This window comes from Salvelinus namaycush, chromosome 22 (genome assembly GCF_016432855.1).
Source record: "Salvelinus namaycush isolate Seneca chromosome 22, SaNama_1.0, whole genome shotgun sequence".
Lineage (NCBI taxonomy): Eukaryota > Metazoa > Chordata > Actinopteri > Salmoniformes > Salmonidae > Salvelinus > Salvelinus namaycush.
Window position 1 is genome coordinate 29,189,547 of NC_052328.1, and position 15,628 is coordinate 29,205,174.

Here is a 15,628-nt window from a genome sequence, read left to right on the forward strand (position 1 = left end):
AATAGAAAAATATTATTTAAAATATATATTTATGTCCGGGGAAAAAACGATTTATCTCTTATATAATCTTGATTTGTCCAGGTCAATCTTATTGAAATACATATATTTTACAATTTGAGAAGTTTGTTTTTGAAAGTATTTGGCTAGGCAGATACAATAAACCAATCATTTTCCGTTTGCTACCAACGCCCAGTGATTCTAGCCAACCTCCCATCGCTATGGAACAAATGACAAACATGCTGTAGTTCTACACCGCCCTTTTCCGGTTGTCACTAGCTAGTAATCACAGCCACAAAGTCAATATGGGCTATATCGTAAACATTCATGAAAACAAACATTTGCTTTTTGGTCTTAATTTAATGTTAGGGCTATGCATACGGTTAGCTAAGTTGTCAAGTTTAAGGTTAGGGCCAGGTTTAAGATTTTAAGAAGATCAATTGTAGAAATAGGCGGGGTTTAGTCATAATTATGACTTTGTGGTTGTGGTAACAAAGGACGACCCCGTCTTTTCTCCTCAGCTTTCAAGGTAGAGAGACTGGCACCGTGTACATCAATCCATTCGGTGATATCACTGAGAGGTCACAGTTTTACAGCTCTCTGCAATTATATAGTGAACACAGCTGGTGGACATTGAACCAAGGTATGTATGTTTTTGTTGGCAGGGTTTGTGCATGCAGTAAATGTATAGCTAGCGCGAGCTAACACGAAGATGCTGTCGTTCGGTCGTTTCCTTTTTTTCAACGTGGTGACGTGCTAGTTAGAGGTTAGCCATATAACTAGCTAACTAAAGTCACCATGTTCGTTCACAATATAGTAATTCATACCAAGACCGTGTCTGTCAGACTCTCATTCTACTGCTTCAATATTTGACACGCAAACTGAGAAAAGTAGCTGGTTAACTAAACGTGAGCATGCTAACTTTAGCTAGCTAAGTAACGTTAGCTAGCTAATGTCAACTGCACTCACTAAATGTCACATCGCTGAATCAATGACTTGTCAATAGCGTGATGCTAAGTGCAGGTTGATTTCTAGTCACCTAACGTTATATTCAAGTAATGTTAACAATTTGTACCTAGGCACAGTTCTGTTTTGGTCTTGCTTTCTCCTTTACTTTTCGTGAGTGTCACGCATTGAGTGATACTGCCTATAGTAATGCCAGAAATGTCTTGTGACAGACAGCCCATCTGTCAGCTTCTGCACCGGTCACGTACCTTATTGCAATAAATCTTGGGTTCATCAAGGTTCACTTTGTTGATTACAATAGCTAACGTTACTTATTTTCCCACGTTGTCTTACTGAAATATGTTGACAAAGAGAAGGAAGGTGTAACAATGTATTTGATGGTCAGCTTTGTTGTCCAGTTGGCTTAAGTACAGAATTTGTAAATTCATACCATGTCGCAATGACGTCTACACAGGTGGTTATTGTATAGACATAACAATTGGTTTACTATTATGTGAAAACAACTGCAAATTGTTTTGGATGTGTTTAGGCTTACAACTTGATTTGCATAACAAAATATAGGCCAATGCATATGCACTATCCTCTCCAGTGGCGATTTTAGCATGTAAATCTTGGTGGGGCAACAAAAAAAAATTTGGGGATGGGATGCATGCCAGCAAAGCCACAACACTAAACAATACAGTAATTGCACTATACCACTGCTACACCTGGCTATCAGCGGTGCCGTGTCTGGCAGCAAAGCACTTCATTCAGACTCATTTACGGTCTTAAAAAAACATGGCTGACTTACTTTAACAAATGTGGATTCTTCTGACAATTGAGATGTACAAGCTAAGGCATAAGGGGAAGACAAGCGGATAAGAGGCCATCTGTAATTTCGATTAAGACATTAATGAGTGAGCTAGGACGGATGTAGTCAATAAAACTATTTGTTCAGCACTTTTGAAATGTACAGAATTCAGAACATCACATTTTATTTGTCACATGCGCTGAATACAACAGGTGTAGACCTTACAGTAAAACGCTTACTTACGAGCACCTAACCAACAGTGCAGTTTAAAAAAAATAAGGATAAGAGATAAAAGTAACAAGTAATTAAAGAGCAGCAGTAAAAAAAAACAATATATACAGGCAAATCCTTAATAATCATTGGCCGTTCTTAGTGTTCTCCCTGTACACCAAGTCAGAACTATAGGATAAATAAAGGGGGCATATATGCAGACAATGAAAGCTCTTACAATATTCAATTACATTCCTCAAAAACAGGTTATAGGCTACATGTGCACCACAAGTTAGAACAGTAGGCTAAGTTATGAGGGGGAAAAGGACCAAATTATTAGGGTGAAGCACATGGCCTACTAACAGCTTACTACACAACATACACTTAGTATTACTTTCTTAGCTACAGTATACACGTCTCCCTGGCATATTACATCATTTATGCAGCAGCATACAATACATTTTTGGACTCACCTTGTTGTGCTGTGCTCACTTGAACAGGAAGGTAGCACGGCGGTCCTTCGTGGGCAAATTTTGTCATCAAGGTCTGTCGTTCTCTGGATTTATGGTGCTTTTCAAGACAACTGGGAACAAAACAAAAAGGTTGAATCATGATGAGGTTGTAGCTCTAGAAAGATTCCCGATTTACAATTCCGAGTTGGATGAAAGTTCAAAATGTATTTTCCCAGCCGTAGCTTGTTTTTCCCGAGATCCCAGTTGTCTTGAACTCACTAAAGTCAGATTTTGCTGTTCCCGAGTTAAGTTGTTTTGATTGGGGGCACAAATCATGCTTCATTGACAGCATGGCTAATATTGAATGTTTATAATTTTAAACTAGGTAAAGAGACCCTTAATCTTAGACTTGGGACCATATAGCCAGGCTAATGATTGCTTTGCAATGCTTGCTGTTAGCCACTGATTCCTTCCAAACCACTCATTGTTGAATTTACAATTTCCAGCTTGTTGTGTAATGTTTATGGCCGGTTAGCACCGATACGTTTTATCTATAATTTCTCTTCATATGACCAAGATTAAAAAGGATTTGCCAGTACATTGTTGACTTGATTCATGATGATGACTACTAGCTAAGATTTTGAAAACTACTGTAGATCTAGCGTGATTGGATGTAGTTTTATCTGTGGCCAATGACCTTGAGCCTTCTTAGATGGGCACTTCTAATGTAACTCTATGGCAGCACCCAAGGGGCTTGAATTTTCTAGCTCTGCCTTTAGACTTGGCGGTGATGTAGTGTCCCCATGAGTGACCAAACACTTAGCCAATAACGGTGCAACGCTCCGTATTTTCTGCTGGCTTGCCCTACGACCACAGAAAGCACTGAGCTAGACTGAAACACCTGCATTTTGGAGCTGCCTTACTCAAGAAAACAAAAAAGAGACCATGTTTGTGTGCGGCTTTCTTAACTCAATTATATATTTTTTTTACATTGTTTGCAAACTGATATGTGACATGTAATTTTTTGCTAAAATGACGTGTCACTACGGCAGCATACCACCCTGCATACCACTGCTGGCTTGCTTCTGAAGCTAAGCAGGGTTGGTCCTGGTCAGTCCCTGGATGGGAGACCAGATGCTGCTGGAAGTGGTGTTGGAGGGCCAGTAGGAGGCACTCTTTCCTCTGGTCTAAAAAATATCCCAATGCCCCAGGGCAGTGATTGGGGACACTGCCCTGTGTAGGGTGCCGTCTTTCGGATGGGACGTTAAACGGGTGTCCTGACTCTCTGAGGTCATTAAAGATCCCATGGCACTTATCGTAAGAGTAGGGGTGTTAACCCCGGTGTCCTGGCTAAATTCCCAATCTGGCCCTCAAACCATCATGGTCACCTAATAATCTCCAGTTTACAATTGGCTCATTCATCCCCCTCCTCTCCCCTGTAACTATTCCCCAGGTCGTTGCTGCAAATGAGAACGTGTTCTCAGTCAACTTACCTGGTAAAATAACGGTAAAATAAATAAAAATAAAATAAATAAAATCCTCTCATTGCACATAGCCTAAACATGTCATTGCACATAGCCTAAACATGTTTCAGGCAGCTAGAAACAACATTAATTTGAAGTAGCGGTAATCATGTTTTGAGCCACATTGCAATGAACTTACTTTGGTAACCTTCAGCTTGAAAGAACTGTTTATCACCTCATTACCTAGGAAACCAAACATCATGATAACTCCAGTGGTTTGAAGCTAGACTTTTCATGCCTCAGTTTGTTTATTGTTGTACTGCCAGGCTCTGATATAGCTTTGGTCAGATGATTCATGGCCTAGATATGCATGTAAAAGACAGCCAGTAGGCCTATTCTCAAACTGAGTGCTGGGCTGCTCGTCATTCAGGTTGAATTTGGGTGTAAAATGCTGGCAGAAGATTCAGGATGGCAATGTAATTCACTTCAATAATGCTGATGCAGTTTGGGACAATCTCCATAGTCAGAGAATTTGGTTAAGGCCAGACTTTCTGTATTTAACAACACCGTTACCTTCCTACAGTGACCAGTTGGCTCAAATAGAAACAGCCCTGATGATAGCCTCCTTGTCCTTTTATTATGATTTGGGGAGAATACTAGAGGTGGCGAGGGCCCCTCCAATCAGGAGGTGTGTTTTGGCTGTTGAGGTAGGTTATGTAGAGGGAGGGAGTTATACATGGATCAGAGAGGTGGGGGGGGCTTAGTCCTAACTAGGAAGGAGGAGTAATCTTTTATCATTTGCCTTTTGAGTTCTGCTCGAGTCACTAGGCTCCATGAGCTGGTTGAATTCATCCAAGGCCAATTTTTGTCTTTCTAATGTTACAGGGCAAAAAAAAGAAATTAAATGAGAAAGTCTTTGTCAAATATGCAGAGAATAATCACATTTCTAACTAACACTTGTTTCTGTTGTCAGGCGGTTTTATAGTAAACTCAAGGATGTCTGGAGATCTGTCCCTGGACATTAACATCAAGGAGCCGCGATGGGACCAGAGCACATTCATGGGCCGCGCCCAGCACTTCTTTTTCGTCACCGACCCCAGGAACATCCTCAAGTCCTCTAAGACACTGGAGGACGCACGGGTCACTGTGGAGAACTACAGGTACGGAGGGGGGAGGACACCTAAGGGAGGAGGGTGGTTGATCCCAGGAACATCCTCAAGTTCTCTGATGCTGGAGAACACACCAGTCTCTGTAGAGTTCTACAGGTATTGAAAGGGTGTAGAGTGAGAGATTAATGGGATGAGATGAATGTAGGGGTGGTAGTGCAGTTGACATTGGGTTATATTAGAGGGGTGGTTTACTGTGGCCTAAAATGTGAATGGTAATTTGGAAGTTACACTGGCCTCTGGGTAGGAATCAATTTTCATTAATGCATTTATGTATGAGTATGAACTCAATCAACATTGTCTCTAGTCTAAACTGAGGAGTTCAAGGAGCTAGCTAGCGGTCACCTTAACCTGATATCTCTCTTGTCCCCCCATGGTGTAATAAGATAAACAAACAAACATCTGTAGACATAGGCCACTAATTAGGCTTGTAGGTTGGAACATCTGTCATACCGGTTTCTCTCTTACATCAGAGATGAACTGAAAACACCAAAATAAATGTCTAAGACTGTCTTTGTTATAAAGAAATGCAAAAATATTTTGGGGATTTGTGTGTATTGTTAGGTATTACTGCACTGTTGGAGCTAGAAACATAAGCATTTTGCTGCACCTGTGCTAACATCTGCAAAACATGTCCAATATACAATTTGATTTGTTAAAACATTGTAGGTAGGTGAAGCTTTAGCCTATATTTATTTTAGCCCTTGTTTCTGTGAATCAAACATTGCAATAATTTGCCCCGATGCTAAGAATTGATGTGTTTCATTCATTGTTTAGAGGATGTGCTTGTGTCCAGGTTAGGAGTGGTGAAGCCAGGTCTGACAGAAGATGAGCTGTGGAGAGCCAAGTACGTCTATGACTCTGCCTTCCACCCTGACACCGGAGAGAAGATGGTGGTGGTGGGACGCATGTCTGCCCAGGTCCCCATGAACATGACCATCACCGGCTGTATGCTCACATTCTACAGGTACCACTGGGGTGGATGACCTTTCAATTCAATACATGTTAAATGCAATTTGTGTGTAAAACACCTAAATTAAAAACGCACAGAGCAGCGTACTGGAAGAGGAAGATCTGATGAGGTGAAATGTTAAGAATGTTGCAGATTGAAATGTAGAGGCACATGTCAGAGATGCGGCAACTAACCGCACAGCAGGGATATTTCAACATTCTTCATGAGGATTAAATCTCCACCCACGCTGTGGATGGTGCGTGCTGTTGCTGGCTGGCTTAACTTAATCACATACACCATATGGGCTGCTCATGCTCTTCTCTCTTGCTGTATAGTAAGTTATGCCAGGACAAAAAGTGCATAGAATAAATGTAGCATGTTAGAATTTCTCACCAAATGGCATAAACAACCTATGCAGTTGACTTTCCCAAACGGTGTGGTCTCTTCTCTTTCAACTGAAGACTGGGTTCGATGGCAGTGTTCTGTGTATTCGGGCGGCAGGCAGCATAGTGGTTAAGAGCGTTGGGCCAGTAATCGGAAGGTTACTGGTTAGAATCTCAAAGCCGACTGTGAATAATCTGTCGATGGGCACTTGAGCAAGGCACTTAACCCTAATTGCTCTGGATAAGAGCATATGCTAATATGTCAAACTTTTAAAAAACAAATGTTTTATCTTGAGGGCATCGGAAAGGAAAATTCCTAAGCCGTTTAATGAGGGTCAGGATACCGCCATTGTCCTTGTAGCATGTGGATGCCTTGGATTGTTTTCATGTTCTGTCTGCATACCTTCCACTGTGCCTTTTACATTCCTGCTCACAGGGCAAGACCAGAGTAGCACACTGCAGCTATTGTTGTGTGTCTGAAGAGTAAAGGGCATACAATCATAGTCACACTGGACTCCAGAGTGGCTCAGCGGTCTAAGGCACTGCATCTCAGTGCTAGAGGTGTCACTACAGACCCTGGTTCGAATCCAGACTGTATCACAGCCGCCCGTGATTGGGAGTCCCATAGGGCGGCGCACAATTGGCCCAGCGTTGTTAGGGTTTGGCCCGGGGTAGGCCGTCATTCTAAATAAGAATTTGTTCTTAACTGACTTGCCTAGTTAAATCAAATAAAAACACTAAATTATGTAAACCGTGCACAGAAGTGGAAAGTGACATTTTTACCTTTTTACAAGTTGTGGTTTGGCTTTGTTTGAATGATTAATTCAAGCATTCTGCCTCTGAATTAAATATCTGAAATGATTAATGCTTGTTCACACACTTTCTTTGTCTCCCTTTCTATCCTTGCCCTACCCTTCTCTCCCTTGTTTTCATCATCTCTCCTCCAGGACGACTCCAGCAGTGGTGTTCTGGCAGTGGGTGAACCAGTCCTTCAACGCTGTGGTCAACTACACCAACCGCAGTGGAGATGCTGCCCTCACCACCAAGTAGGGACTGGGAACACTAACGCCACATTACTTAACCAGCCCTGCTGTACCTGTACTAGGGTGCATCTCATAGCCTTAGCTAGCTTCCTCTCTGCATCTGCTTTCCTTCATCAGTACTGATCTGAAAGGACATGGATAGGTGGGAGCAAATCCCCATAACACTTCCCCTATGTTGCTTTCACCCGTCTTCTCTCTTCCTATTGGTGCAGACGAGGAAAAGAGGCAAGGAGAGAAGACCATAGTAGACTATTGCGATGCACCCCTAGCTCTGTATGGAGGCCTGCAGGGCACGGCAGTGGCTAGCCAGTGGAACCCCAGTCCACTACACTCCTCCCCTTACAGCGGTATTACACCCCACTGTTTAGTTCAGCATGCTCCTCCATTCGAACTGAATGGCTGTAGCTGTACCCCTTCGTCCATGTCTGCAGCTGGTAGAGGAAGCAAGGCATTTGCATACATCTTTCTGGTCTGGGAACATATGTTTCAGAGTAAGAGTGCTGATCTAGGATCATGTCACCCCCCCCATGCATGTAATCCCATGCATTGTGATCTAAAAGGGAGAACTGATCCTAGATTAGCACTCCTACTCTGAGGCTTTTGATACATACAGCCTCTGGTGGAGAGGCTGTACAAACCAGGGCTGTATCTCAATAGTTTAAAGGGGCGTCCTCGTACATCTGCACCAATTTGAAAACATGATCGGTGAAAGGTTTACACTATGTTGCTATCAGATTTCACCTGTCCAGTTCCTTCAAATCAGTGCAGATGAAGTGAAGGATACAAGGAAATGATTCCACTTTAGACTATTGAGATGCACCCACTCTAACCAGGACACATGAGGAATAGGAGCCAGCGATGCTGGTGCTTCTCAGTTCATATGCAGATGGAAACCATCATGGAACGAGCATGTAGACTGGGGGGCCATTCCAATCATTATTGGTGCATCTTGTCTTTGCCTGACTTGTCACGTTTCGGTGTTCAATGAATGTTGCTTTTGACTTGACCGCCTTGACTACATTCCGTATGTATTGTGACCTGAGACCTCTGTATTTAGGATCATTCTGTCTGTGTATCAGTGTCACGAGAATTTTCAATCCCAATCATAATAACTATCAATCAATCAATAGCTTTGACCAATCCCCGAGGTTTGTAAGACCATGAGTTTAATAATAATTAGTCAAAAGACTCAGTTTATGCAAAAGGCTTGTACAGTTTATTCAGAGAATGTTCTGAAGTCCATTATACAAAGACATCCATTTTATAGCTGCGCACAAACAGTAGGTGAGTTTTATCTCTCTAGTTCTCACCACTGTGTATCACTGCCCAGCCGACAGTTCCATCACACCGAGATTAGGGAAACCTTGAGAAGTACTCCCTATGCTCTCATAGGTTCCTCAGAGGTCTAGCCAGGTCGGTTCAAACACAGGTTTAATTGTTCTTCGGTATTTTCCTAGGCACTCACATCCAAGTTCAAATCTTAAGCTACGCCTTGCTCAGACAGTCTGTGTTATTCCACTATACAGATACATTGTTTAACCTAATTCCGACTAAAACTACACATCATCCGATTATAATATGATTCTAATCAATTTCATACAGTTATAATGTTTCAGAGTCAAATTATTTTATCATTATCTTTCAACATATACATTATTTTATCAATCAGATAGACTTGACTTTGGTAAATGCCTGGAACAGGAACCGTATTGAGGCTCAGTAAATTGAGAGGTGTAAATGTCTTTGTGTGACGTTCTCTCAGTCAGCTGGCTGCAGCGTACGTCAGTGCGACCACCGGAGCCGTAGTCACAGCCCTGGGACTCAAGTCTCTAGCCAAGGTACTGTCTCTGGATCATCTTAGTTCTAGTGGATTTGCACATTTGCTTTGCATTTTATTTGAGCGCTGTGAAAAATCTACATTGAAACAAAATCCCTCCCCAGCGCCTTCCAGCCGTCATGAGCCGGTTCGTCCCCTTCTTTGCTGTAGCTGCTGCCAACTGTATCAACATCCCCTTCATGAGGCAGAGGTGAGCTAGAGTTTAGACCACACCTCCTAACTAGGGACAAAGGTTTTCCTTAGCACTGTCTTTTTGGTCAGCTCTGTGAGGGGTTAGGACTGGGTTGCTGTCACACACTTTGTTTCAAATGTATTTGTAAAAAAAAAAAAAAAAAAAAAAAAAAAGTTATACATGGATTAACATGACTGGCAGGTTTGGTTGAATTCCATCCTCTCCTTATGTCCCTCTCCTTAGGGAGCTGAAGTACGGCATCCCAGTGACAGATGAGAATGGAAACCGGTTAGGGGAGTCAGTCACCGCTGCCAAGTCGGGCATCATTCAGGTGGTGGTGTCCAGGATTGGCATGGCTGTGCCAGCTATGGGTAAGCACTGTGTTTCACACATGATGGATTGAACATTGTTTAGTGTTTTTTTTATCTGGTGGGACACAATATTTCACAGCGCAAAAAAGTTTGGGAACCACTGGGTAAGGAGTTAACATGCAGTTTCAAACCAGATCAAACCAGAGGATGGAATTAGATTTCAGTAAGCACATCCCCAGTAGCACTGATGTCAATGATATGGCAGAATAAAGGTTTCTATAGGACAGGATCCAAGGCTTAATGTTTAAGCCCCATATCAAGGCCTCTCTTGATTTGGAAACACTATGGATGAATTTGGATCGTGTCTGTGCAGTTTCAACGGAACTCATGAATGATTGTTGGTGACATTTGTGCCGTGTATCACTATTGCCATTGAAGGGGAAGGTACTGTGTTGTCTAAATGTTAAAGGAATTGTGTCTGTCATGGAACGAGCATGTAGACTGGGGGGCCATTCCAATCATTATTGGTGCATCTTGTCTTTGCCTGACTTGTCACGTTCGGTGTTCAATGAATGTTGCTTTTGACTTGACTTGTCCCTCAGCGCAAAAAAGTTTGGGAACCACTGGGTAAGGAGTTAACATGCAGTTTCAAACCAGATCAATTGGTCTGAAACTCACTGTCCTCACAGCAGTACTTCTGGGAAAGATGATTTAGCAAAGCCTCCTTAAAACCGTAGATGACTATCAGAATCAGCAACGTGTTGTGAAATAACAGAAATGTTGCTCTTGAAAATACTCCTTGTTTTCTGTCTGTCTACAGCTATCCCCCCTGTGATCATGAACGCCCTGGAGAAGAAAGCCTTTATGAAGGTAATGTTACAACAGCCAGATGCCTGTCATGCTTTCTACAGCAAATGGGCATACTGGAGCTGGTTCTATAGTCAGTAGGGAGAGTGTGGCATGTAGCTGCTGGTGCACTAGGCCTACCCTCTGGTGCACTAGGCCTACCCTCTGGTGCACTAGGCCTACCCTCTGGTGCACTAGGCCTACCCTCTGGTGCACTAGGCCTACCCTCTATTTGGAGTTCAAACCAATCTGGATGGTTCAGCTGTGTTACACATGCAATGCAATTTTTGTTGGAAATCCAGGCTTCTGTGCTTTGTCTGTCTGACATCCAGTAAATCTCTAGCCTGGTCCCAGATCTGTTTGTGCTGTTTTGCCAATGACCATATGAATAAGCAAGATGGCACAAACAGATCTGGACCACGCCTGTAAATCTCTACAATACTGTCAGTGTAATGTCTGTATACGTTTTGTTTTTATGAAAAACTGCTTCAGGTTGGAGTCTCACTTTCTCTCTCTCACTGTGTTCTCTACTCAGCGGTTCCCAGTCCTAAACGCTCCAGTACAGGTGGGACTGGTGGGTCTGTGGTAAGTATCTATCTATAGTTAATGTTACTGTAAACTGTTTGTTTGGTACACGTTTCATCCATGTTATCAGTTATAAGTCCTCTCACAATGACATGCACTGTAAGCAAACTAACCATAACATTTTAAATGGACTGGAGCTTTGAATACTGAACGTCGCGATTTGCAAACCATGTGTATTGCACAGTTTACTTAAACTCTGGTTGGACAAAACCTCCCGTCTCTTTCAGCCTGGTGTTTGCCACTCCTCTGTGCTGTGCCCTGTTCCCACAGAAGAGGTACATTATGGCCATCTGTTACATACTTTAGAGATAGACCGTGGATCTGTTACATACCTTAGATATAGACCGTGGATCTGCTTTTCCTACACAACTGTCAAATCAATCATTTTCTCTCTCATTCCCTCTCCCTTTCACTCTCTCATCCCCTCTTTCTCTCTCTACCTCTCCCTCTCTATATAGTTCTATGGCTGTGAGCAGCCTGGAGCCAGATCTGCAGGAGAGGATACGACAGAACAGTCCCCACACTACTACCGTCTTCTTCAACAAAGGCCTGTAGGACCACCCAACCACACACACCACAGACCAGCCCCCTCTGCTGGCTGGACCCTGCTAGTACAGCTCAGCAGGCAAAGAGAATATTATATTTATGCTTATTTTTGTATTTACCTGTTTGTTTACTATGTTTGTTATAGGCTTTAGGATTTGATTAGGGTGATGGTGAGGGGTGCGTCTCAATCCTAAAAAGTTGCTTCCTTATCTGAAAGGATGGAATAAGGGGGGGAGCCTACCAGTCAGGTTTTGGTCATCATTGTAGATGAAGGAAAGGAGACGAGGAAGCCACTTCAGAGTAATGAGATGCACCTGAGGTGAGAGTAGTGTGACAGACAAACAGACCATGGTTTAGTCTGGTGTATTTGTCCTTCCTGGGGTTGTGGCTGTTTAGTTACTGACTGCTGTGAATGTTACAGAATGACAAAATCTACTTCCATCACCACTAACTACATACATGTCACCCCTTGTATTTGACCCCAGAGTTTTTTTGTTTGTTTTTTCCCTCTCTCTCTCCCCAAAGTGTGTTGTTATTTATTGCCCTTGTGTTTGAGATCGTACCATTTTGAGCTGTGTGCACTGAAACCCATTCATGACTTGCAATTAGAAAATAGTCAAATGTAATCTGCTAGATATCCACTCCCTCAAGTTGGCTTAACTGTAGTCTAGTACAGGTAGTGAAGGATAACAGTTGGTTTATGAGCACATTAGACTGACCTGTTATTGAATTGCTTTTTGGGTCTACCAGGGTTTTGTTTTCTGTTGCAAAATGTTTTGCTCCAGTGAGTGTGCCCCAATGAACATGACACAGTTGACGAGCACAGTTTCTATCTCCCTTGGAAGTGTATTTGCACACACGCTGTCCCACCTCAGCCTCTCTCAGCCTAGTGCACCGGGAACCCTGTGTGTTTGTGTTATCAAGAAAACCTTTAGAGGTGCAATGACACTGCATGAGCACTCCTAAATTAGATTTCAGTAAGCACATCCCCAGTAGCACTGATGTCAATGATATGGCAGAATAAAGGTTTCTATAGGACAGGATCCAAGGCTTAATGTTTAAGCCCCATATCAAGGCCTCTCTTGATTTGGAAACACTATGGATGAATTTGGATCGTGTCTGTGCAGTTTCAACGGAACTCATGAATGATTGTTGGTGACATTTGTGCCGTGTATCACTATTGCCATTGAAGGGGAAGGTACTGTGTTGTCTAAATGTTAAAGGAATTGTGTCTGTTTTGTCCTAACCACCCTGCCACAGCCCTCCTGTCAGTTTGTGACGCTTATTGACTCTTTAGTCATTCTTCTGTTACAATAGAGAAGAGTTAACTTGCCGTGGTGACCTAGATGTGTGGTGGGGCCAACTTATGCAATAAGAGGCAAGGGAGTAAATATGAATCCCAGTCTATATGTTAGCTTTAGATTAATTGTGTTGTGGTGATGTGTACCAAATATCGTTTTATTGTCATAAAACAAAGTTGTGAGAACCAGGGCTCTTAAACTACAGGCCCGCTGACCAAATGTGGCTCCCAAGCTGATTTAATGTGGCCCGTGGTTGTCTTTAGTAAATGCAGCCCATGGTCATGAAGGGATACAGGGAGATTCTGGCATTTTCCACTTACCCAGATTCTGATGAACTCGTGGATACCAGTTGTATGTCTCTACATGCAGTGTGATGGAAGTTAGAGATATTTCTGCGGGCCAAGGCTAACTAGTTTTAGCACAATGATTGGTAGTCTACATGTTCGCTAGCATACGCTTAATTGCTCGAATCTGGCAGTATCCCTTTAACCTTGTGTAAAAGGAAATCGTCGATTAGATTGTAGGACAGTTGGAAGTAATGCTTGGATCTTTAGTTCCTGTGTGGAAAATCTGGGCTTAGTTAGAGCATTCCTGATCAAACCTGGGCTATAATACAGTATATTAATGTTGTTGAATATCCAGCTAGATGTCAAGTGTAGTAATGATATGGTTGTTTAGTAGTCTAGACAATTTCATAGTACCGTATCAACTGAGTAACTTTGTGGTGGAAATATAGTATGTACAACAGGTATATTTTTCTGGGATTAAGATGATGTAACAGAGGATATATTTAACAAATAAATGGTGGCGAGGTATTAGGAGATTTAAAACTTCAGGGTGCACTGTTCCATTTCTCCACCTGGTGGCAATGTTTTATTCAGCTAGAAGTTAGAACAACTATTACACATTTTCAGTGTGTTTGTGAGTCAGAGTTTGAATATAGTTGTCAAAACTACCCATCAATATTGTCCCGGCTGACTTTAGTACGGCTTCGCCATGTAGCTTGGTCCCAAATCTTTTTGTGCGGTCTTGCCAGGTTATAGGTCACCTTTTCCTCTGTCAGTCAGTATTGCATGTCTACCAAACCACTCTGCTTGGTAGTTCCCTCTGAATGAAATCAGTGGATATTTATGCAAAGAAGACATGAATGAATCTCCTCCTCACAGACTGATACGAAACTTGTTTTTTTCCCCCCACGCTTTTTTTTGTAATGAATCCGCATAGCCTGGTCCCAGTTCTGTTTGTGTGGTCTTGTTTAGGGTGACAATGACCATAGGATTTTGATAACACAAACCGATGTGGAACCAGGCTAGGCTCCTCATACATTTTATTGAAAATGTATATTGTCTATAGACGATCAGATGCACTGCAGCACAGTGTTATGGCCATACAGTAAACACTACATTATGCCATGGCTTTCAACTGTAAATACCAGGGTTGGAGTCAGTTCCTTCTTAATTGACTGAATTGAAATGGAATTAACCCCAATTCCAGTAGATACTGGTTCATCTGTACTGTACCTACACACACACACAGAGTAAATTGTTATTCCACTAGTCACAATGTTTTTGTGTCCATAATTGAATAAAATACCATATATTTCATGAGCAAGTTGACACCATTGTAAAGTCATTCACTCACCTATTACTATAAAAGGAGGTACCCTCTTCATTGTATGTTTGGGCCTGGATTGGGTGCTGTGTAATAACCAATGTAAAGGGTGGGGGTACCACTTTTCTTTCTTTTATTTTTTTTTATATATACACATATGTATTGGAAATGTTTGTACTGTCTCCATAATGTGCTTGACAATGTGTATGATATAAACCAAGTCACAGTTTACTATGAGCTTAGAGTAAGTTATCCAGCAGTAGCTAGCTTTATGTTATCACCGCCATTTAGCTTTCCCCATTTAGTTGTTTTCTGGTCCTTTTGGAGGGGAGGGCAAGGAAATGTGACTAGAACAAAAATGAACCTATAGCCCAGCCTTTTTATAGCTAGATTGTGCTGACAGAAACATGCAAGGCTTGAGATTGAAAAAGCAGTGGTCTTTAGCGTTTGTCATCGGCTTCAGCTTAATATGACGATCCTCTGTCAGGATATTTTCATGCAATAACTTTCATATGAAATATATCTCTAGGTGCTTAGGCATGTCATTATTGTATTTATATATTATTAAATATATCTCTAGGTTAGCTTTGGCATGTCATGGAATTTGGTCTTGGCAGCACATTGAAGGCACAACACTGAAGACAATCTATGACGTCGCTACACTCCATGAATGTTTTCATGTTAATGTGTGTCCATGTCCAGTAATTCACGGTTGTTCAGTACCCATGTAGTTGTCAGTATTGGTGCTCACTACTTGTTTTTCCCCTCTCCATTTTGAGTTGGAATATGTTCTGGCACACCTGGACTATGTAAGACATTTACTAAGAGCTATAGAATAAAGTGATTGAAATGTGAGTTTTCTTTCTCAGGCCACAGACCTACTGTACTGTTCAGGAACAAAATTAAGACAAAGTGAACGTTCCACACCATTGTGCCCATTTGAGGGTGGGTCACTCATGTCGCAGTGCTAGCAGTCTTCCAACAACAAAGGAATGGT

General features: G+C 42.1%; 1 protein-coding gene across 2 annotated transcripts; it reads left to right on the forward strand.

The window, feature by feature from the left end:
* The first annotated feature begins 301 nt into the window (after window positions 1-301).
* LOC120017728 (sideroflexin-1-like) lies at window positions 302-15,486 on the forward strand. Of its 2 annotated transcripts, XM_038960678.1 has the most exons (11): window positions 302-640; window positions 4,852-5,038; window positions 5,841-6,011; window positions 7,327-7,425; window positions 9,185-9,260; window positions 9,364-9,449; window positions 9,675-9,802; window positions 10,563-10,612; window positions 11,124-11,173; window positions 11,401-11,448; window positions 11,632-15,486. In XM_038960678.1, the coding sequence occupies exons 2-11, from the start codon at window positions 4,875-4,877 to the stop codon at window positions 11,726-11,728; spliced, it is 969 nt and encodes a 322-aa protein (XP_038816606.1). In that variant the 5' UTR covers window positions 302-640; window positions 4,852-4,874; the 3' UTR covers window positions 11,729-15,486. The 2 variants fall into 2 exon arrangements, with proteins under 2 accessions (XP_038816606.1, XP_038816607.1); XM_038960679.1 differs by lacking the exon at window positions 11,401-11,448.
* The last annotated feature ends 142 nt before the right edge of the window (window positions 15,487-15,628 follow it).

What these genes read in the sequence shown, in the direction of transcription:
- LOC120017728 (XM_038960678.1), top strand. Translation starts at nt 4,875, where the DNA reads ATGTCTGGAGATCTGTCCCTGGACATTAACATCAAGGAGCCGCGATGG. An exon ending in GACTCAAGTCTCTAGCCAAG is followed by an intron (nt 9,261 to 9,363) that starts GTACTGTCTCTG and finishes ATCCCTCCCCAG; the next exon opens with CGCCTTCCAGCCGTCATGAG. An exon ending in AGAAGAAAGCCTTTATGAAG is followed by an intron (nt 10,613 to 11,123) that starts GTAATGTTACAA and finishes TTCTCTACTCAG; the next exon opens with CGGTTCCCAGTCCTAAACGC.